Source organism: Papio anubis, chromosome 1 (assembly GCF_008728515.1).
Source record: "Papio anubis isolate 15944 chromosome 1, Panubis1.0, whole genome shotgun sequence".
Taxonomy (NCBI): Eukaryota; Metazoa; Chordata; class Mammalia; order Primates; family Cercopithecidae; genus Papio; species Papio anubis.
The window spans coordinates 60,891,067-60,916,182 of NC_044976.1; the positions used below are offsets into that span (position 1 = coordinate 60,891,067).

Consider the following 25,116-nt stretch of genomic DNA (forward strand, 5'->3'; position numbering starts at 1 on the left):
ATTCGAATAAATGAAAAATTCCAAAAGGCAGGCAGCAGTAGAGAGGCAAAGAAGAATCAAGCATCTTAGGTTATTATTTAAATTTTAACTACACATATTCATTAATATATTACTACATATATTAACCAATGAATGTGTCAAATGATCTTAGATAATGTTAACAAAGAAAACAAAGTCTGACAACACTGCAGGTATAAAATAACCCACCTTTGAAACCAAGGCTCTCTGTGTAGCAAAACAGTGTTGTAGATAAACTGCACTTTGGTTACAGGCCATGCTGTGTAGTAGCACTTTTAGCACTCCACCAAGAATGCTCTCTTTGGATTCCGTTACAGAAACAGTCTGCAATTTAAAAATAAACAAATAAAATAGAGATGTACCTGCCATTTAGTTAGGGAGGTTACAGGCCTCCCTATGTATAAATAAAGTTTTAAAAGATAAAAAAAAAAATATAAGATCTAGAATGGCTTCAAGAAGGATTTGGATAAGAAAAGGGGGAAAAAGAATAAATATAATTTAAATAAGAAAAAAGAGGAGCAAGATACAATGCCAAGAAATCATAAGGTGTTTTTTAGGAAAATTAGTAAGCAAGTCTGAACTGACTTGAGGTTCATGTAGAAAACGACTACAGATAAGGCTGAAAAATAGAGTGGCGCCTGGAGCAAAAAATGTTGCTGGTACACAAATAACCATTCTTTTCTTCTTAAATAATTGAAACCCTGAATTTTAGCTGAAGACTTTGAATCCGGCTACAGAGAGAGGTGAACGAAACAGAAGTTTCATCTTCTGAGTCATGCCCTTAAAAGAAGAAATGTACTCTGTCCCTGCTGTTTCTTTTCACTGAATAAAATACAGACATGACAGCTGCAGCTCAAGCAACCATCTTGGATTAGGTATCTTGGACTTAGTAAATTTTTTGTATTTTTAAAACTTTAGTCAGGAAGTCAGGATAATGACTGATAAAATCTTTTTTTTTTTTTTGAGATGGAGTCTGTCACCTAGGCTGAAGTGCAGTGGCTTGGCTCACTGCAACCTCTGCCTCATAGCTTCAAGCAATTCTTGTGCCTCAGCCTCCTGAGGAGCTGGGATTACAGAAGCGCGCCATCACACCCAGCTAATTTTTTTATTTTTAGTAGAGTCAGGGTTGGCTGGGTGCAGTGGCTCACGCCTGTAATCCCCACACTTTGGGAGGCTGAGGCGGGCAGATCACCTGAGGTCAGGAGTTTGAGACCAGCCTGACCAACATGGAGAAACCCCGTCTCTACTAAAAATACAAAATTAGCCGGGTGTGCTGGTACACGCCTGTAATCCCAGCTACTTGGAAGGCTGATGCAGGAGAATCACTCGAACCCGGGAGGCAGAGGTTGTGGTGAGCCGAGATCATGCCACTGCACTCCAGCCTGGGCAACAAGAGTGAAACTGTCTCAAAAATAAATCAATAAAAATAAATAAATAAATAAATAAATAAATAGAGTCCAGTCAGGGTTTTGCCATGTTGGTCAGGCTGGTCTTGAACTCCTGACTTGAAATGATCCGCCCACCTCAGCTTCCCAAAGTGCTGGGATTACAGGCACGAGCCACTGTGCCCAGCCATAAAATATTTTTAAAGGAAAAGTCTCATGAAAATGTACAGAATGGATGGTAGGAAGAACACAGAGTGAGTTATCATGAAGCAGGTGGCCATTGTAATCACGCTGAAATATGAACCTGGCAGAGCAGTGGTAGGAGAAAAGGAATGGAAGGAATAGGTGAGAGATATATTTACTAAAATGTCTGAGAGATCTTGCTAACTGATTTGAATCCTGGCTCTTCTACATACTAGCTGCGTCATTATGGGCAGTTATTTAACATCTTTGTGCCTAAGTATTCTCATCTACAAGATGAGGATAATGACAGTTTCAATGCCATGAGTTTCTTAGAAGGATCAAATGAGTCGACATTTGTAAAGGGCTTAGGACAATGTTTAACACAGAAAAAACTAAATACATGTCGGCTATCACATTGTTACTACAGGATAATACTGCCTAGAGGGCTACTGTTAGGACCCAACATGATGATTATAGATAAAGAGCCTGAAACACTGCTGTAGTATACACAGGATACTGCATAAACTCAGTGTATCTATATGTAGCTATAGTTATACATGCATGTTGAATCTCACCTGATGGCAGAACATCCAACTATAAATACTCAGAGGATATTTGGAAATGCAAGACTAGGCCATGAAGGGGAAAGACAAGGAGATAAAAATTTCATAATCATCCTCCATGAAGAAATAGTTGAAGCTATTGGAATTTATAATTACAAAGAATCTCAGAATGCTTGGAATGAAACTTTTAGGAACTACTAATATTTAAATGTAATTTTATGGCTCACAGTAAAGACTTTTCCCTCCAACCTCAATTTACCAAATCTATATCTTAAATTTCTCTTCTTTGAATTCTTACCTGAACAACAATCTCTAATGTATCCAAAATGATTAAGTTTGCTTCTGTAGCCAGGTTTCCATCAATCAGTGCTTCGTGTTCAATCTCTGCTCTTGATCTAATACAAAATATTTTAAGAAATTATATTTATCTTTTTGAAAACCACAATTCTGAAAAGACTTAAGGATGCATAGAAATAAAAAATTTCAAACCATTTTCAGTATTTGCCCAACAAAAAATTACAAGAGAATAAGAAAAAAGGCAATAGTTTACACATTTACGTGGCTTGTTTGTTAACCACAATACACATTTTCTCACCCCATTACAGAAGCTTAATGCCACTAAAAGCACAAATGTTTATGTTTTAGCTTTCAGACATGCAGCAGTTTTATTCTAAGTGACACTGACACTAAGTGGTGCTATGTGGGCTTGTATTTAGGACTGCTTCATGGAAAACAACATTCAAATATTTAGTATTCATCTTACTATTTCAAAGATTTCCAATGTCTGTATTCAGGACAAATGTACTTATTTTGTCTAAGGTTTCATCTAATTTTCTCCCAATTTTTAAAATATAAATATGCTCAGATAATTTAACTCTTCAGTGAGACTAGATGGAATCACTCATTGGAAACAAAACAATTTAGGGAAAAAAGGACGTGAGGTGATGAATATGCTAGTTAGCTTGCCTGTGGTAATCACTTCACAATTGTACACATATATTAAAAGGTCATGTTATATTCTGTAAATATACACAATTTTTGTCAATTATAACTCAATAAAGCTAGAAAAATAAAGAAAAAAGAACAAAACAGTTTGATGCAATAAAGTAGTTTAAACACTAATATTTATAAAAGTATCATTTAATGCAAATAAAAATTTAAGGATATTTACACATGATTTATGAATATAGCCGAGATTTTTGTTTTAGCAACAATAGATATACAGGCACTATATATTATACCAAAGTAGACAAAATAACACATAAAGTACAAGGACATATTAAACGCTAGCTTTTCTAAGTTTTTAGATCTATACATCTGTGAATCTTTATTATTATCACTAAGGAGAATACTTCATTAATTTACATTTTACAAATTCAATTTAAGAATAAAAGCACTTTGAGAGGCTGAGGCAGGGGATCACTTGAGCCCAGGAGTGAAGAGACCAGCCTGCACAACATGGTAAAACCCTGTCTCCACCAAAAAAAATACAAAAATTATCCGGGTGTGGTGGTGCACAGCTATAGTCCCAGCTACTTGGGAGGCTGAGGTGGGAGGCTCACCTAAGCCCAGGAGGTCAAAGCTACAGCGAGTTATGATTGTGCCACTGCACTTTGGCCTGATGACAGAGTGAGACCTTGTCTCAAAAAAAAAAAAAAAGAATAAAATACAATTATCAACATTACAACATTAAACTGGAAAACAAAATATTTAATGTTCAAACTTAAAATTTCCAGTGACATTTTATAAAGAAACATAAGATGGTTTAAACAGAAAGAATTAGGAGAACACCAAAAAAGTCTCCCTCAAAATACAGCAAGGTAAACCAAGAGAACATGTTCTACAAATGCAGAAATAAAACAATATACTGATAGTGTAGCACCTGGCTACTCTGTGATTTCTAAAAAATAACACAAGTAGAAAAAACATCAGAGAAATAGATTTGGACAGATGGAGAAAAAGAAAGGAAAGCACATATTCAAAGGTTAAGAATTTTAATATTACATTCAATATCTGATTATTTCAAGCTCTCATACATATGGTACTGAAACTTGTTTCTCTGCTGGCTCTCACTTGTTTCCTCTGTGTTATGATTTAACCGTCTGTGAGAAAATACTGGTGAAAGTTTATTTGTGAGAATCTTCTGAGGCTTGGGCTGATGACAGTTCTCAGACACGGTAATCAATCATCTTGGTTTGCCTTAGAACAGGACTAAGGGGCTCCCTGGGATGTGGGACAATATGTGCTATAACTGGGAGAGTGCTAGGCAAACCTGAATGAGTTGGTCACTCCATTCTCAAAGTTTTATGGGCCAGTGAAGCTACCTGTGGGCTAACTTACAATTATAAATTCTCAAGAGAAAAATTTTAGCCCCTTGACTCAATGCCAGATCTCAAGCCAGGCAAGTTTACCTGCAGCCACTTGGGCAGTGAGAAGACTCACGTAAGTGCATTGCAGGTGTTTATGGCAGTAGGATCAGTCAATGTATCAAGTCTGCCTTCATGCTAGAAACAGAAGACCTGTATTGTTTTGTCTTTCTTGAATTACATTATAAGCTCCATGAAGACAAATGTCAGGTTTCTAATTCTTTGTAATATTTGAAATATTAGTTCATCAGGAGGCGGAGGTTGTGGTGAGCCGAAATCAGGCCACTGCACTCCAGCCTGGGCAACAGAGCAAAACTCCATCTCAGAAAAAAAAAATTAGTTCAATGTAACACCTAAAATATGTTCCAAAAATAGTTGCTGAATGCATTTTCCAAGAGGATGTTTTAGAGAAAATGGAGTTTAAAATATAACATTTTGCTTTACTATACCACGAGAAGTTCTTCCTCCAAATCTTTTTAAATCTAAAATTTTAAAATTAAATATTTTGTTCAAGACTTAATAAGTATATTTATTAAATGTCAATACTAAATACAAAGTAAAAGTTATCATTTTCCTCTTGCATTTTAAAATTCAACACACCCATCAGTAACATAAAATAGAAAGCTCTATTACTTGTCAAGCTTCTCTGTGTTTTGACGCCAGTGAGTCATATCTTTTCTCCATCTCAAATTTTCCTGACTTCCAAAGGCACTTCCAGATGGACTTCTCTCTGTCAAATAAATTTCAAAGCCGATTTTCAAATGATATTTCAGTTGGACCACATATATGTATACTTGCAATCATGTAAGAAATACAACAATTTGTACAAGCCATTTTATCCTCAGTACAAGTAGAAAAACCTGACAATGGTGCTTTTTATTAAAAAATTTCACAATAATTTCAGAAGAAATGCACTTGCTATATGCAGTATTTTTTTTGAAAACAATATCCATTTAAATAAGCAAATGTTCTAACATTGATTTTCTTAAAATCTTAACCATGGCTTATAAGGCCCTACATGATATGACTTTATTTCCTACCACTCTTCCTCTTGCTTACTGCTGTTTTTCTTGCAAATCTATCAGTATATATTCTATGTTTCTGACTTACAACCTGTGCAGTGGTTGTTGTTCCTTTTTCTTGTTCTTCTCACAAATTTTCATTTATCACCTCCTTAGAAAGGCCTCCCACTCTCCAATACCTCCTTTTCCTTTTCCTTTGCTTTGTTCCTTTCCATAACACTTAGGACCACAAGTATATAAGCTCCTTAAGAACAGAAATGATATGTACTTTGTTCAGCATGTTATGTCTAGGCTGATAAATTGGTGCATACTGAGAGCTCAGTAAGTTTCTGTTTAATATATAAACAAAATAGGAAGGACTCCTAAAGTAATTAGTTCTCTCGGTCTATATAAGGCAGAACAAGAGGAAGAACGGAGTTTTCCCTTAAGAGGTTTCTAGGTTTGAAGGCAGACTGCATGTATGGGTTCCTTTAAGGGGTGGCAGCAATAGAAATAATTCATATAAATCCATTAGAAGTGGAGACAGCATTGAGAATGTGGATAATATAAATATACATTTAAACAATGGACTCAGTCATAATTTCAAACTTTCAACTACAAAACTGCTTGTTTTTGAAAATGATAAGTTTAAATTGGTTGAGAGGATGGAAGACCAATGAAAGTAAAAGTTCAGAGTTCAAATAGAAATTTTTAAAAATACTGAAAAATACAACTATATATATGTCAATTAAAGAAATACAAAAAATACTGAGAAATAAGAATGATTTCCTGCAAAATAAAGGACATGTCTCTATTTCTTCCAATTTCTTTCCCTTTCCTTTCCTTTCTTTCCTTATCTCTTTCCCTTTTTTAAATTTTGAAATCCATGTCTTTAAGAAATTTATGGGAAAAAAACAAAAAGATATGCCTATATTAAGATAGTCAGCAAAATTAAGTATAATTTTCTATCATTTACATTTTTTCCCACAAAACTGTCTCATTAGTTAATAATGTCTTAGAACTGAAAGTTAAGAAAAATAAAAGAATGTCTATTATTAGACCTAATAAACCAATGTCTATTATTGACCTAACTTAAACGTAGAAATGTAAATAAGAATTACAAGACAAATAATAATTACAAGAATTATAAGATAAAAAGACTTCAATTCTTATATTCAAACAATGATAGATTTCCTGAGGCCACAGGTTTAAAAATGTAACAAGTATATTGTTAATAGTTCCATTCTCTCCAAAAATAAACCTCAGGGTTGTGGTATAATAGAAAGAACGCTAAATTAGAAATCAAAAAATCCTGGTTCTGTCACTTAGTTTATGATCTTAGGCAGTTATTTACTTCTTTGTGTTTTATTTTCTTAATCTAAAAGATGACTATAATTATTCATTAGGGTTTGGTAATAATTAAATGATCTCAGTAAAAGTTAATTTTCATACGTTTTCAGAGGGTTTCTTTTCTTTTCTTTTTTTTTTTTGAGATGGAATCTCGCTCTGTCACCTAGGCTGGAGTGCAGTGGCGCGATCTCGGCTCACTGCAAGCTCCACCTCCCGGGTTCACACCATTCTCCTGCCTCAGCCTCCCGAGTAGCTGGGACTACAGGCACCTGCCACCACGCCTGGCTAATTTTTTTGTATTTTTAGTAGAGACGGGGTTTCACCGTGTTAGCCAGGATGGTCTTGATCTCCTGACCTCGTGATCTGCCCGCCTCGGCCTCCCAAAGTGCTGGGATTACAGGCGTGAGCCACTGCACCCAGCCAAGGGTTTCCATCTATAATGAATGAAAACCCAAAAGTACACCTTAAATTGTGTATAACTAAAGTGAAAAAATGGTGCTCTATTTTTTTTTAAAGGCAAAGACTGTCTTTTCATTACTATAAAACACATAGTATATAAATGATAAACAGATGATTATTATGCTAATAGACTGTCAGAAAACAATTAAAAATCCATTCACACTTACATTCATATTTTAAGTCAACAAATACATATTGTGCTGTGGCATGTATCATCTACACAGATGACCGACCCATGGTTCTGGCCTTAAGAAACTCTTAGCAACAGTTTTGTCTGTATGTCACTTTAGAATTTACAAAACGTTTCCACATACATGATTACTATAAAGATGATAAGATCAGTTAGTTACACTATCTTCTAAATTCTGAAAACAATCACAAATTTATAAGGAAAAGGAAGGTGGGGAGATTAAGTGACTTGGCCAAGGTTATTTGGCTAATGGGTAGCAGATCTGGGATTAGAAAACCAGTCTCAAATGCTACTAAACTGTTTTGTCTCACTGCTATTTGAGTTTGATGGGCAATATTTTTGCCTTACATACAGGGCATATTAATTCATTTTGCAAATAAAGAGTAAAAATGGGCCAGGCATGGTGGCTCACAGCACCGTGAGAGGCCAATGTGGGAGGATCACTTGAGCTCAGGAATTCAAGACTAGCCTGGGCAATATAGTGAGACAGTTTCTATAAAAGAAAAAAAAAAATTAGTTGAACATGGTGGTTCACACCTGTAGTCCCAGCTACCAGGGTATGTGTGTACTGGGGGGTGAAGGTGGAAGAATTGCTTGGGTGAGGGAGGTCAATGCTGCAGTAAGCCACGATCACACCACTGTGCTCCAGCTTGGGTGACAGAGGGCGAATCTGTCTCAATTAAAAAAAAAAAAAAAAAAAAAAAGTAAAAACAGACGTTACATAGAATCATCCCTAACATAAACTATGGACTCTGGGTGATGATGTGTTAATGTAGGTTCACCAGTTACAATAAATGCACCTCTGATGGCAGATGTTAATAATGGGGGAGGCTATGCATGCTAAGGGGTATATGGGAAATCTCTGTACTTTTGCTCAGTTTTACTGTGAACTTAAAACTGCTCTACAAAAATAAAGTCTTTTTAAAAAGGGAGGATGGATGCTATTAACTATATAAGGGCAACAGGTATGAACCAAGACTATCTAGAGAAAACTAGGGGGTATGTTGACTTACCTTAATCATAATTCTAACTTGTATTACTGCAGAGAAATGATTATTCAAGTTAATTTACAGTTACAGTTAAAATGCTTTTTGAAAAGCATAGGATTGACATTTAAGACTAGCAACAATAATCATTACAATATATAACTCAAGGAAATTGAAGAAATTCTCACCAGGAGGAGAAGCTATTGTGTACGTACCGAGCTGTCCTCGGCTTCGGCGTACCATTTCTTGCCTAGCTCCTATGCTCCCAAGGATAGCTTCTTCAAGCTTTGCTCTCATGTCTTTTGATTTCTTAAAGGTCAAGCTATTCATTCTTTCAAACACTTTTTTCCCCTACAATTTAAACATTAGAAGACAACAGGTTTTGAGGAAATTTTCTTCTATTTTTTCCGCATTATGTTTCCTTTCTTGTTCTTTGCAATGGTATAATGACCACTTACTTTATACTCAAAGCAAGATACACAGAGATAAAGCAGATCTAACAGCCGGTTTAGTTGTAAGACTGAGAGATCTGTAAACCACTTCTGTAGAACTGTTTCATCTGCATTTTTGAGAACCCAAAGTAGACAGATCAAAAGGCTTCGACTTGATTCTGCTGAAAAGGTAGTGTGTTGTCTGCCACTCTGAAAAGAAAGAGCAGTAGAATGAGATAGATTGATCAATGACCATTTCTTGTTTTTTGGCTATCAACTGTTCTCTTCTAAAAACAATAAAACAAAAATTGCTTAAAAATAATATAATTAAAAAGAACCATTTTAGACAACACTTGTGTAAAAGGATCATATATAACCTTAAGATTAAGAGCCTGAAGTTTAATGAAACTTTCCTGCTAATAGAAGTTTGTTGTAATCTACTGCATGACTGTCAGCAGAGGATAAACACATGTTAATAAAAAACATAAAGATAAAAACTAAAAGATTCTACCATTAAAAACTAAAAGATACACATCACAGAATATCAGATATAATGAAAATAAAGGAAAAAAGCAACTGACTCACAGTAAATAAGAGTGGGCTAAGAGTAGAAAGTACGACACAATTGGGTATGTCAGACTTAGAGGACTATTGTTTCTAATCAAGCACCACTGATACAAAGAGGAAAAGTCTTAGGCCATACAGAAGTAAAAAGGTATTTGTACTTATAGCATATAAGGTTGAAACGCTATTTTCAAACACCAATCTATATTTGTATACAGTATGTAAAACAGAAATGAAAAACTAAATAAAAACACATTTACAGTACCATTTATTGGACATATACTCTGTTTCAGTCATCATACTAAACACTTTACATACATTATTTGGTTTAGTCCTCCAACAGTATTACCAAGCAGGTTGTATCATCCCAATTTTACAGATAAGAATACAGATGATAATAATAATGATGATGATGACAAAAAATAAAATTTGAAATGTGCAAGAAACTATGCTAATCACATTTTATTTAGCTCTCACAACAACTGTAAACTATGACATTATTATTATTACGAGTTTACAGGTAAGAAAACTGAAGGCTAGAGATTAATTTGCCTTATGGTACTAAAAAAGGGTAAAGCTAGCATTTTAGTCCAGGTTAACCAGACTCCAAAGCCTATACTCTTCACTATTATACTATGTTCTAATACTCAGTTGATAAATATACTAACTAAAAATGAGGAAGAAGTAGAGGGGATGTTGAGAGGAAAGACATAGGAAAGTTGAACATACACAACTGCTGAAGTCATGATCTCAACTACCTCACCAATCTTCCTTCTATACTGGGTGATAATTAATGACCAAACGCTCTATGTATATTAACTTATTTATTCTTCACAATCACTCAAAGAAATAAGTATTACTACTCACCCCATCTTACAGAAAAAAAAAACCTGACCCACCAGAAGTATTTTGTAATAAGTGGCAGGACAAGAATTTCAACACAGAAAGTGTGGCTCCCGAGACACAAGCTCCAAGCTCATATCCACTTTGTTTACTGCATCTCATGGTTGCCCATGCATATAAGTGACCCACATAAGCTTCGCTTAACTGTTTTGCTATACTGCTTCTGAGCTGGGCACAAAAGAACTTTGACCCTCATCCCTAAATCCACAATTGTTCTTATAAGGAAAATGCTCCTTTATTTTAAAGACAGACACTTTTTATAGTTGAACTTTCAGGTACGCATAAATATACAGCACTGACTGAATTTTCAAGTACCTATTTTTCAGAAATACAATAAAAAAAATTATTCTCATCTTGACAAACAGGCATACACCGACATCTCTTATATTCCCACATAAATTGCCAATAACACAGTGACACATTTTGGAAGAATTAAGACAAACATGAAAAAGAATCAGTAATGTAAAGATGTCAGTTTTCCCTCAGATTATTCTATAGGATCAATGCAATTCTAACCAAAATCCCAGTCGGGTTTTCCTGGAACTTCGACCAGTGATTTTTAAAATTTAATGGGGGAAAAGCAGAGAGCCAAGATACTCTTGAAGAAGAACAAGGTGGGATGTGGGGAGGAGGGAGATGAATGTGTTCTACCAGATACGTGCGCTTACTAGAAAACTAAAATAATTAGGACAATTTGATTTTGGTATATTTTTGGCAGTCAAATGAAATAGAATAAAGAACACAAAAAATGTCCTATGCATATCTGAAAATCTGATCTGTGACAGAGCTGGCACTGCGGACCACTACTGAAAGGATGAACTGTTTAATAAATGATGTTGAGACAATTGATCTTCCTCGAGAAAAAAAAAGCAGATTCCGACCTTGTACCATCATACAGAAAATAGATCTAGACAAAGAAAGAACTTTAAATACAAAAGGCAAAATGTTTAAAGCTTTCAACGGGAAATATAAGACAATATATTTATAATCTTGGGGGAAGGACAGTATATCTTAAATAAGACATAAAAACCATAAACTATAAAAAAGATGGTCACATTTGCCTACATTAAAAATGAGAATTTGTATTCATTCAAATAAATACATTAAAAAGGCACATTATAAATTAGTAGAAATGTGCATATATAAAACCAACCTAAGATTAGTATCCAGAACAGTATTAACCAGGGTTCCATGGCATAATTAAGCCCTACAAAAAATGATTTGAGGGACTATTTTCCCCATTGTCCCAAAGACATTGACAGCAAGGACCACTCTAGGTGTTTCATAACACTATTACCAGGAATGAGGAAGAGGTGCCAGAGTTCTACATTTTCCAGGCCAAGATTCATACCTCTCCTTCCATATTACAACAGCCACAGTTTCACAATTACTCTCTGCCTTCAGACCAGCAGGATTAACCTCATTAAATTATTTTCCCCAGTTTGTGTCTACCACCTCAACAGGCCCAGCCTTCAAAAGCCTTCATTCATGACTCGGACTCTGATCACCACACACATAGCTCTTTATATTCTTTCTTCTTACCTCACTTGCCATGTCTGCTCCATCTCCTAAAATTCTTCCACTATGACCTCTGAAACACATGGTCAATCATTAACAAAACTGCCTTATAAGAATATATACAGCACTTTGGGAGGCTAAGTTGGGTAGATCACTTGACGCCAGGAGTTTGAGATTAGCCTGGCCAACATGGTGCAACTCGTCTCTACTAAAAATACAAAAAAAAACTGGCCAGGCACGGTGGTTCACGCCTGTAATCCCAGCACTTTGGGAGGTTGAAGCGGGTGGATCATGAGATCAGGAGATCGAGATTATCCTGGCTAACACAGTGAAACCCCGTCTCTACTAAAAAAAATACAAAAAAATTAGCTGGGCATGGTGGCGGGCACCTGTGCTACTCAGGAGGCAGAGGCAGAAGAATGGCGTGAACCTGGGAGGCAGAGCTGGCAGTGAGCTGAGATTGCACCACTGCACTCCAGCTTGGGCAACAGAGTGAGACTCCATCTTAAAAAAAAAAAAAAATTAGCCAGGCACAGTGGCAGTCGCCTGTAAGCCCAGCTACTTAGGAGGCTGAGGTGGGAGAATCACTTGAACGTGGTAGGCAGGGGTTGCAGTGAGCTGAGATTGTGCCACTGCACTCCAGCCTGGGTGACAGAGCAAGACCCTTTCTCAAGAACAACAACAACAACAACAACAAGAAGTCAATAAATGAGAAGGAAAAAAAACTGTAATGGGGTAAGACGATATAAAGTAGAACATAAAACGTTAAATACATTCAATTTAATTAAACTAAATGTAAATGGATTAGAAACTCTAGTGAAAGAGAAAGATTAACAAACCAGATTTTTAAGAGACAAGAAAAAAAATCTAACTATATGCTGTTTTTAAAAGAAATACCTAAAACATAATAAGAAATGTTGGAAGTAAAGGGATGAAAAAGTCATGCTACACACACACACACACACACACACACACACACACACACACGGCAAAGAAAACCTAGTGTAGTTATAACTAATTTTAAAAAGCATCATAGTTCATGTAGATGAAAGTGCAATCCACCAAAAATTATATAAAAGTGTTAAATATTTCATAATCAGGCCTCAAGAGAAACAAAACTCTGACAGAATGACAAGGAGAAATTACAAAACCACAATTGTAGTGGGATATTAGAATAAGCATGTAAAATTTAGTAAAGACCAAAAAGATTTAAACAAACAAGAGTACAGGACATAGAATGCTGTAACTAACAATGAAAGAATATTCATTCTTTTAGAATGCATCAGATATTTACAAAAACTGACCATATACTAGACCATAAAACTAGTTGCCACAAATATAACAAACTGTTATCATACAGAGTTATGTTCTCTGATCATTTAATTAGGCCAAAATCAGAAACAAAAGGATACCTAGAATTTCAAGACCGAAAATTTAAGACAAAAACAACTTCTTAAATAGTCCAAAGGCCTAAGAAGAAATCATAATGAACTTCAGAGTCATTCTGAAATGAATCTTGCAAATGCTACCTATTGATCATGGTAAACTTGTTCCCCCAGCTCATAATTTAGAAGTCACAGATGACAGAAGGGAGGATGTAGCAGGCAATGTGACCCTAGAGGCAATGAGAAGGGAAGACTAACTGGCGAAAAGAGAGAAGATAAAACCATTTGGGGAAGATGTAAGAGACTGCAACTAAGTTGAATAAATAAGATATACACTTTTTAAAAAATGCTGGTATAGCCAAGACAATCCTAAGCAAAAAGAACCAAGCTGGAGGCATCACACTACCTGACTTCTGTTGGGTGCAAGCCCCCCAAAATCTGGCCATAAACTGGCCCCAAGACTGGTCATAAACAAAATCTCTGCAGCACTGTGACATGTCCATAATGGCCCTAATGCCCAAGCTGGAAGGTTATGGGTTTACAGGAATGAGGGCAAGGAACACCTGGTCCACTCAGGGTGGAAAACTGCTTAAAGGCATTCTTAAGCCACAAACAACAGCATGGGCGATCTGTGTCTTAAGGGCATGTTCCTGCTGCAGTTAACTAGCCCAATCAATTCTTTTAATTTGGCCCATCCCTTCGTTTCCGTGATACCTTTAGTTAATTTAATATCTACAGAAACAATGCTAATGACTGGTTTGCTGTTAATAAATATGTGGGTAAATCTCTGTTAGGGGCTCTGAGTTCTGAAGGCTGTGAGACCCCTGATTTCCCACTTCACATCTCTATATTTCTGTGTGTCATTAATTCCTCTAGCGTCACTGGGTTAGGGTCTCCCTGACTGAGCCGGTCTTGGCAAGTGGCGCCCATTCATGGGGGCTCGAATCCAGGTCGAAGGGTCGCCGGAAAGAGGGTTGGAATGGCACACTAGCTGGATGACACCTGAGTACTCTTAAAGCAATCCCCGTGGTGAGTAAGAAGGGGAGCTCGGAAGCGTCAGGGTAGCAATGGGACAGGTATGGGGTCTGGTTCGTTTCACCTTGGAACTTTTTCACACTGATAATGAGGAACGAGAGTATAGCAAAGTAACAGATGAGGTTACAGAGCAGGTTTATTTACCAGCTAAAGCCAAAGTGGCAAAGGAAGGAGAGATTCATCCCTACTCTTCTGCATCCCCTCATTATTATTTTGAAGAAAATGACCCCCCAGATCTTTCTTTTCCAGAGGACACTGGGTGAAAAGTAGTTGCCCCAGTGACTGTTCGAGCAGTGCCTCCAGCGACTGCTCTTAGTTCTATTCAGGCAGGAATTCAGCAAGCTAGACAAGAGGGTGATTAAGAGGCCTGGCAATTCCCTGTTAGAATACAGCCCCCAGATCAACAGGGAAAAATTACAGCTACATTTGAGCCTTTTCCTTTTAAATTACTCAAAGACTTAAAACAAGCAATAAGTCAGTATGGACCAGGTTCTCCTTTTGTAATGGGACTGTTAAAGAATGTTACTGTTTCCAGTTGGATTATTCCTACTGACTGGGACACTCTTACTCGAGCTTGTCTAACTACTGTTGAGTTCTTACAATTTAAAACTTGGTGGGCGGATGCAGCTTCCATTCAGGCTGCTCGCAATGCCCATGCCCAATCTCAAATTACTGTAACTGCAGATCAACTTTTGGGGGTTGGCGGCTGGGCTGGTTTAGATGCACAACTGGTCACATAGGATGACGCCATAGAACAGCTTAGAGGAGTGGGCATTAGAGCTTGGGAAAAAAATCACTTCAGGTGGAGAACAATACCCTTCCTTTAGTGCTATAAAACATGGACCAAGGGAACCATAAGTTGATTTTATAGCTCAGTTACAGGAGTCTCTTAAAAGGATGATTGCAGATTCGGCTGCTCAGGATATAGTGTTGCAGTTATTAGCTTTCGACAATGCTAATCCCGATTGCCAGGCTGCTCTGCAACCTCTCAGAGGAAAAGCACATTTAGTTGATTATATCAAGGCCTGTGATGGTATCAGAGGTAATCTGCATAAAGCTACCTTGTTGGCACAGGCAATGGCAGGACTGAGAGTAGATAAAGGAAATACTCCATTTCCTGGGGCTTGTTTTAACTGTGGGAAGCATGGTCATACTAAAAAAGAAAGTAGAAAAAATCAGCGAGTCAGGCCGCCAGATAGGGGAAAAAAGAAAACTGTTGAGTCTGAAATATGTCCAAAATGTAAAAAAGGAAAACACTGGGCTAGTCAGTGTCCCCATTTCGGAGAATGCCATGAGGGGCGGGGCCCTGTTCTAAACCGGGGCATTTCCAGCTCAGGTAATTCCCTCACCCCTGTACAATGCCTGTCCCCCGCCACAGCCGGTAGTGCTGCAGTAGATTCATGCTGCACAAAAGCTATGAGCCTTCTGCCTGGGGAACCCCTGCAAAAGGTCCCAACAGGAGTCTGTGGACCCTTGCCAGCAGGGACAATAGGATTACTTTTAGGAAGGTCTAGTGTAAGTTTAAAAGGCGTACAAATACATACAGGAGTCATTGATTCGGATTACAATGGGGAAATTCAAATTGTTATATCTACTTCTGTTCCCTGGAAAGCAGAGCCAGGAGAGCTCATGGCGCAGCTCCTGATTGTGCCGTATGTGGGAATGGGAAAAAGCGAAATTAAACGAACAGGAGGATTTGGAAGCACAAATAAACAAGGCAAAGCAGCTTATTGGGTAAATCAAACTACTGATAAACGTCCTACCTGTGAAATAACTATTTAAGGAAAGAAATTTAAAGGTTTGGTAGATACAGGAGCGGACATTTCAATCATTTCTCTACAGCACCGGCAGTCCACGTGGCCAATTCAACCGGCTCAATTTAACATAGTTGGAGTTGGTAAAGCTGCTGAAGTATACCAAAGTGGTTACATTTTGCATTGTGAAGGGCCCAATGGACAATCTGGGACTATTCAACCAACTATAACTTCTGTACCTATAAATTTATGGGGAAGAGATTTATTACAACAATGGGAAGCACAAGTTCTAATTCCAGAACAATTATATAGCCCTCAAAGTCAACATACAATGCATGAAATGGGGTATGTCCCTGGTATAGGACTAGAAAAAAAATTTGCAAGGTTTGAAAGAACCGCTTCAAGCAGAAAAACAAAGTTCCCGCCAAAGATTAGGAAATAATTTTTGATGGCAGCCACTGTTAAGCCTCCAGAACCTATACCTTTAAAAGGGTTAACAGATAAGCCAATTTGGATAGAACAATGGCCGCTAAGTAAAGAAAAACTATAGGCTTTAGAGAAATTAGTTACTGAACAATTAGAAAATGGGCACATAGCTCCAACATTTTCTCCTTGGAATTCTCCAGTTTTCGTAATTAAGAAAAAATCAGGAAAATTGAGAATGTTAACTGACTTAAGAGCCATCAATTCAGTTATACAACCTACGAGAGCATTACGGCCAGGACTGCCTTCTCCTGCTATAATTCCAAAAAATTGGCCTTTAATAGTTACAGATTTAAAAGACTGTTTCTTTACTATCCCTTTAGCTCAGCAAGACTGTGAATGGTTTGCATTTACAATTCCTGCAGTAAACAACCTGCAGCCTGCTAAGCATTATCATTGGAAAGTGCTGCCCCAGGGCATGTTAAACAGCCCAACAATTTGCCAGACGTAAGTGGGGCAAGCAATTGAACCTACTAGTAAAAAGTTTTCACAGTGTTACATTATTCACTATATGGATGATGTACTTTGTGCTGCCCCCACTCCAGAAATATTACTCCAATGTTATGATCACTTGCAAAATTCGATTTCTGGCGCTGGTTTAATTATAGCTCCTGACAAAATGCAGACTACTATTCCTTACTTCTACTTGGGGACCTTAGTAAATGACACTATCATTGTGCCACAGAAAGTAACCATACATAGGGATCAACTAAAAACATTAAATGACTTTCAAAAATTACTAGGGGATATTAATTCGATACGACCTGCTCTAGGTATTGCTACCTTTCAACTCAGCATTCACCTACTGGTGTTACTGTCCAAGAACAGGACTTAGTAGAATGGTTTTTTCTTCCACATACTAATTGATGGACTCTAACTCCTTATTTAGATCAAATCAGTATGATAGGGACTGGGAGAACTCAGATTGTTAAATTACATGGATATGATCCTGGAAAAATTATTGTCCCTCTCATGAAGGCACAAATACAGCAAGCTTTTATAAATAGTCTTACTTGGCAAACCCATTTAGCTGACTTTGTGGGTATTCTCGATAATCATTTTCCTAAAATGAAGCTGCTTCAGTTTTTGAAATTAACTAATTGGATTCTCCCTAAAATAACTAAGTTTAAACCAATCGAAGGTGCTGAGAATGTTTTTACAGATGGGTCTAGTAATGGTAAAGCTTCTTATTTGGCTCAAAAAGTAAAGTTTTCCAGACGTCCTATACTTCAGCTCAAAAAATGGAGCCTGTAGCAATAATTGAGGTATTGACTGCTTTTGATAAGCCTATTAATGTGATTTCTGATTCTTCATACATGGTTCACTCCACACAGTTAATTGAAAATTCTCAGTTATGATTTCATACAGATGAATGACTGATGACAAAAAAGGAGAAAAAATAGGGATTACAGGACAGCCTATACACAACTGAATCTAGCATTATTTGGTGAAAAGATCCAATAACAAAAAGTTGGGATATAGGTAAAATAATAAGTTGGGGTAGAGGTTATGCTTCTATTTCTCCAGGCAAAAATCAACAGCCTATTTGGATACCATCAGGATACCTGAAACCTTATCATGAGCCAGATGCCGAGGAAGAGACTCTGGGAGGATCCCGAGGACCCCCCAGTTGCAGCCACGTCTAGACTGACCCTAAGGAGGACCCCAACTATCATGAGCAACACCCGTTGAACACAGCCAAGAAGCTGTCACAGATGGCGGAAGAAAACCTTAGGAAAGCGGGACAACCAGTCACAATAAATAATTTAATGGTAGCTATGATAGTGGTTATCACCACTGCCGTGAGCATTCCTTCAGTAAGGGCTGGTAATAATGCCTAGATGCAATCACTCTTTGACACAGTTACACATGCTTTCTGATCTCAGTATTTACCGTAATAAATCTACTCTTATAATTGAGGCATACCACCCTCAAAAACCTATTTGTAAACAGGACTGGGCCCAGTTAGAAAAAATGAACGTACTTGTTTAGGAAGATTGCATTGCAGAACAGGCAGAGGTGCTGCACGACGATTCCTGTGGAATCATTAATTATTAATTGGTCCCCTAATGTGATGTTTAGCTTGAATTGCACCTCTCAGTCTGCGTGCCATGGCCACACTATGTTCAGATGATCTGAACAAAATGGTCAGATGGTAGAAATGATAGGAAGTAGGGCAAAAGTTCCTATTATCTGGAACCATGGTTATATAATGGCACCTCAACCTCAAATGATATGGCCCGCTCTAGGAGCTAAATATAAGGATTTGTGGAAACTGTTAAATGCTCTTAATAAGATCAAAATCTGGGAAAGAATAAAAAAGCATCTAGAAGGACACTCTACAAACTTGTTTCTGGATACAGCAAAATTAAAAGAACAAATATTTAAAGCATCCCAGGCACATCAGACCTTAATGCCAGAAACTGGAGTGCTTAAAGGAACTGCAGACAAATTAGCAGCTAGTAACCCATTAAAATGGATAAAAACACTTAAGCTCTGTGATTTCAATGACTGTGCTTTTAATCTATGTTGTCTGTCTTTGTATAGTCTGCAGATGTGAATCCCGAATCCTACGAGCTGCCCTTGCTTTTATTCTTTGCAAATCAAAGGGAGACATGTTAGGAGCAAGCCCCCCAAAATCTGGCCATAAACTGGCCCCAAGACTCACCATAAACAAAATCTCTGCAGCACTGTGACATGTCCATAATGGCCCTAATGAACAAGCTGGAAGGTTGTGGGTTTATGGGAATGAGGGCAAGGAAAACCTGGCCCGCCCAGGGTGGAAAACCGCTTAAAGGCATTCTTAAGCCACAAACAATAGCATGAGCTATGTGTGTCTTAAGGGCGTGTTCCTGCTGCAGTTAACTAGCCCAATCTATTCTTTTAATTCGGCCCATCCCTTCGTTTCCCATAAGGGATACTTTTAGTTGATTTAGTATCTATAGAAACAATGCTAATAAATGGTTTGCTGTTAATAAATATGTGGGTAAATCTCTGTTTGGGGCTCTCAGCTCTGAAGGCTGTGAGACCCCTGATTTCCCACTTCACACCTCCATATTTCTCTGTGTGTGTCTTTAATTCCTCTAGGGCCACTGGGTTAGGGTCTCCCCAATTGAGCTGGTCTCGGCAGACTTCAAACTATACTACAAGGCTACAGTAATCAAAACATCATGTACTGGTACCAAAACAGATATACAGACCAATGGAACAGAACAGAGGCCTCAGAAATGATACCACACATCTACAACCATCTGATCTTGGACAAATCTGACAAAAACAAGCAATGGGGAAAGGATTCCCTATTTAATAAATGGTGTTCAGAACTGGCTAGCCATATGCAGAAAACTGAAACTGGACCCCTTCCTTACACCTTATACAAAAATTAACTCAAGATGGATTAAAGACTTAAACGTAAGGCCTAAAACCATAAAAACCCTAGAAGAAAACCTAGGCAATACCATTCAGGACATAGGCATGGGCAAATACTTCATGATTAAAGCAATGGCAACAAAAGCCAAAATTGACAAATGGGATCTAATTAAACTAAAGAGCTTCTGCACAGCAAAAGAAACTATCATCAGAGTAAAGAGGCAACCTACAGAATGGGAGAAAAATTTTGCAATCTATCCAACTTACAAAGGGCTAATATCCAGAATCTACAAAGAACTTAAACAAATTTACAAGAAAAAAACAAACAACGCCATCAAAAAGTGGGGAAAGGATATGAACAGACACTTCTCAAAAGAAGACATTTATGAGGCCAACAAACATGAAAAAAAGCTCATCATCACTGGTCATTACAGAAATGCAAATCTAACTGGTGTGACATACCATCTCACACCAGTTAGAATGGCGATCATTAAAAAGTCAGGAAACAACAGATGCTGGAGAGGATGTGGAAAAATAGGAATGCTTTTACACTGTTTTTGGGAGTGTAAATTAGTTCAACCATTGTGGAAGACAGTGTGCTGATTCCTCAAGGATCTAGAACCAGAAATACCATTTGATCCAGCAATCCCATTACTGGGTATATACACAAACGATTATAAATCATTCTACTATAAAGACAGAGGCACCTGTATGTTTACTGCGGCACTATTCACAATAGCAAACACTTGGAAACAACCCAAATGCCCATCAATGATAGACTGAATAAATAAAATGTGGCACATATACACCATGGAATACTATGCAGTCATAAAAAGGATGGGTTCATGTCCTTTGCAGGGACATGGATGAAGCTGGAAACCATCATTCTCAGCAAACTAACACAGGAACAGAAAACCAAATACCACGTTCTCACTCATAAATGAGAGTCAAACAATGAGAACACATGAACACAGGGAGGGGAACATCACACACTGGGGCCTATTGGGGAGTAGGGGGGTAGGGGAGTGATAGCATTAGGAGAAATACCTAATGTAACTGATGGGCTGATGGGTGCAGCAAACCACCACGGCATGTATATACCTATGTAACAAACCTGCACATTCTGCACATGCATCCCAGAACTTAAAATATAATAAACAAAAAGGAAAAAATGTTACATATAAACAGCATTTAACTAAACAATAGAAGAAAAATGCATAGGCTGAAAATACATATCAAAAAAGAAAGGATGAAAATTAGTGAGTTAAGCATCTATCTCAAGAAGTTAGAAAAAGAACATGAATGTAAACCCAAAGAAAGCAGAAGATAATAAATAATAAACATTAAAAAGTGAGAGTCAACAGTGCCCCCATACTGGTTCTTTATAAAGACTAACAATATATTTCAACTGTCTGGTAAGACTGATAAAGGTAAGAAAAGGTACAAAAATCTAGCCATAGAAAAAAAGTTTACGTCTACTACAGATGATATAGACATTTAAAAAATTATACAAGGTCTTTTGAATAACTTTGTAAGTCAAGAAATTTGAATACATTTCTACTAGGATAAAATTTACAAAAAGCAGTGTTAAGAAGACCAGGCATAGTGGTTCGCACCTGTTAATTCCAGCACTTTGGGAGACCAAGGCGGGGGATCACCTGAGGTCAGGAGTTCAAGACCAGTCTGGCCAACACAGTGAAACCCTGTCTCCACTAAAAATACAAAAATTAGTCGGGCACAGTGGCAGACGCCTGTAATTCCAGCTACTCAGGAGGCCGAGGCAGGAGAATGGCTTGAATCCAGGAGGCAGAGGTTGCAGTGGGCCGAGATCATGCCACTGCACTCCAGCCTGGGTGATAGAGTGAGACTCCATCTCAAAATAAATAAATAAATAAATAAATAAATAAATAAATAAATAAATAATCAATGTAAGAAGTAACAGAAAATTTCAACAGTCTCACAGATAATAAATTATAACAGTAATTTTAAAACCTAAAAAAGAACACACTTCAAGCACAGATGGCTTCATAAGTTTTCCAAATATTCCATGAAGAAATAATTCTAATCTTACGTACTTGCAGAGAAGAGAATAAAAGAGAAAACTCCCTACTGCATTTTAATTGGCTAACCTAACCTTGATTCTAAAACCTGAAAAGAATATAAGAAAGAAAAATTATAGGCAATCTTATCACCATGCATATACAAATCCTAACAAAATATTAGCAAACAAAATCCATTAGTACACAATTATGAAGAAGTTGAGTTTAATTCAGGATTACAATGTTGGTTTAACACTAGAAAATCAATTTAAATAAACAACACTAAAAGACCAAAAAGCAAAACAATACAGCCATCTCACTGAATGCGGAAAAGGCATTCGATAACAATTCAACTATTCATAACTAAAAAAAAAATGCTTAGTAAACTAGTAATAGAAAGAGACTTCCACAATAAAGGAAAGTATCTTTAAAAAAAAAACCCAAAACACACAGAACATATGTTTAAGAATGACATGCTGAAAGTTTTACTTTTAAAGATACAAACATCACCACTTCTATTCAACAGTGTACTGGAGGTACCAGCCAGTACAATAAATTATATATATTAAAAAAAATTGACAGGAAGAAACTACATTGTTATTATTCACAAATTATATGATTGTGTGTAGGAAAAAAAATCTATAAATGTGTTATCAGTTTCTCACTTTATCAATTCTTGTGGAAATAAAAATCACTGTACAAAAATCATTTTTTTATAATGAGAATTTTGTTTCTGTACAAAAATTGATTCCATTTCCATACAAAGCAATCAACAGTTAGAAAACAGAATTTTTGAAAAAGACATTTATAAGAACATTAAAAAATATCAAGCATGAATAATAAATCCACAAAAGATATGCTAGTCTTCCTTGGTAGAAACTAAAAAAGTTTATGTACTAAAAGACACTAAAGGCCGCCTAAATGATGGGGGGATTTCTGTTCAAAAATTAGAAGATTCAATAGTGTAATTATAATTCAATACAATCTTAACTAAAATTCCAACAGGTTCATTGGTTTTTGTTTATTTATTTTAGTGGAACTTTACGAGCTGATTTTCAAATTTATGTAGATATACAGAGGGCCAAAAAGTAGCCAAGAAAAAATTTTAAAATGTATTACTTTCTCTACATAGTAGACCATATAGAGGCAGTACTACAGAGACGTAGGGAAAATACTCTTTTAATAAATGGTGCTGAAATAATCTGGTATAATATGCAGTATAAATAAATAAACAAATGAATCTGGACTCCCAAATTATACTGTATATTAAAAAATATATTTCAGGTAGATTTTAAGATTCAATGTAAAAGGAAGAACAAAAGAAAATTTAGAATGTAACACAGAATACCTTCAAAATTCTGAAATAGAAGAAAATTCCTTAAAGAAGATACAGAAAATATTAGCTGCAAGACTTACACATTTAAGTATTTTAAAATTAGGCATTCTAGGCCGGGCGGGTGGCTCAGCCCATAGTCCCAGCACTTTAGGAGGCCGAGATGGGTGGATCGCGAGGTCAGGAGATTGAGACCATCCTGGCTAAAATGCTGAAACCCTGTCTCTACTAAAAACACAAAAAAATTAGCCAGGCATGGTGGCGGATGCCTGTAGTCCCAGCTACTCAGGAGGGTGAGGCAGGAAAATCGCTCAAACCCAGGAGGCGGAGGTTGCAGTGAGCTGAGATCATGCCACTGCACTCCAACCTGGGTGACAGAGCAAGACTCCGTCTCCCAAAAAAATAAATAAATAAATAAATAAATAATAAAATAAAATAAAATAAAAGTAGGCATTCTTACCACCAAATGCACCATTAAATGTGTAAAACAGCAAGCTACAGAGAAGAAATATTTGAATCACTTATAACTGACAACGGACTTGATCTAGAACATACAAAGTCCTAAAAATCATTAAACAAAAGCAAACAACCAAATACAAGCACTCTAGACACTTCAAAAGAGAGAATCCAAATGGTCAATCATACATATGGAAAAGTGCACACCACATAAGTCTTTGGGGAAATAAAAGCTAAAATGAGATTCAACTATAAATGACCAGATTGGCAAATATTTAAAAATCTGACAATTCTCTAAGTATTGATGAACATGCAAAGGAATGAGAACTCTCATATTGTAGGTGTTAAGTATAAATTAAGGTAAGCCCTCTGGAAAATAGTTGGCTATTACCTGCTATAGATTAAGATACCCACAGTCTATGACCCAACAAATTCCACTTCTAGAAAATACCCTAAATAAAAGTATATATATGCATGCAGGATATGTATTTTAAGAAGTCTGCAAAATTGCTGTTTGCAAATAACCAAGGATCAGAAACCATTCATACATCTATCAATAGAATGGGCAAATAAACTGATTTATAGTTAGACAATGGAATATCATACTGAAATGAAAATCAGTGAATTACAGCTACATTTCGTAACATTAATGAATACTAAAAACATAATATAAAACTAAACTACAGTATTTTGGCTGGGCATGGTGGCTCACGCCTATAATCCCAGCACTTTGGGAGGCCGAGGCAGGTGGATCACCTGAGATCAGGAGTTTGAGACCAGCCTGTCCAACATGGTGAAATCCCGTCTCTACTAAAAATACAAAAATTAGCTAGGTGTGGTGGTGGTCACCTGTAATCCCAGCTACTCGGGAGGTCGAGACAAGAGAATCGCTTGAATCTAGGAGGCAGAGGTTGCAGTGAGCCAAGATCATGCCACTGCACTCCAGCCTACCTAGGCTACAGTGCAAGGCTCCGTCCCAAAAAATAAAACCAAAACCAAACAAACTCTCTCTATATATATACACACTATAGTATCTTAGAATGCAAACTTCGATGGTAAAACTCTCTCTCTCTCTCTCTCTCTCTATCCATTTTTTTGAGACAGAGTCTTGCTTTGTTGCCCAGGTTGGAGTACAGTGGCATGACCTCGACTTACTGTAAACTCCACTTCCCAGGTTCAAGCGATTCTCCTGCCTCAGCCTCCTGAGTAGCTGGGATTACAGGCGCCTGCCAGCATGTCTGGCTAATATTTTTGCATTTTTTAGTAGAGATCGGTTTTACCATGTTAGCTAGGCTGGTCTTGAACTCTTGACTTCAAGTGATCTGCCCACCTCGGCCTCCCAAAG

General features: G+C 37.1%; 1 protein-coding gene across 1 annotated transcript in view; it reads right to left on the minus strand.

Moving 5' to 3' along the window:
• The window catches only part of DOCK7 (dedicator of cytokinesis 7), a 223,319-nt gene that overhangs the window by 47,904 nt on the left and 150,299 nt on the right, over positions 1–25,116 (minus strand). The window contains exons 31-35 of the mRNA XM_031664896.1: positions 8,960–9,142; positions 8,717–8,852; positions 5,149–5,245; positions 2,448–2,544; positions 208–342 (exon numbers count right to left, since the gene is read on the minus strand). Coding sequence (XP_031520756.1) covers positions 208–342; positions 2,448–2,544; positions 5,149–5,245; positions 8,717–8,852; positions 8,960–9,142 — 648 coding nt within the window. The remainder of the gene's footprint in view (positions 1–207; positions 343–2,447; positions 2,545–5,148; positions 5,246–8,716; positions 8,853–8,959; positions 9,143–25,116) is intronic.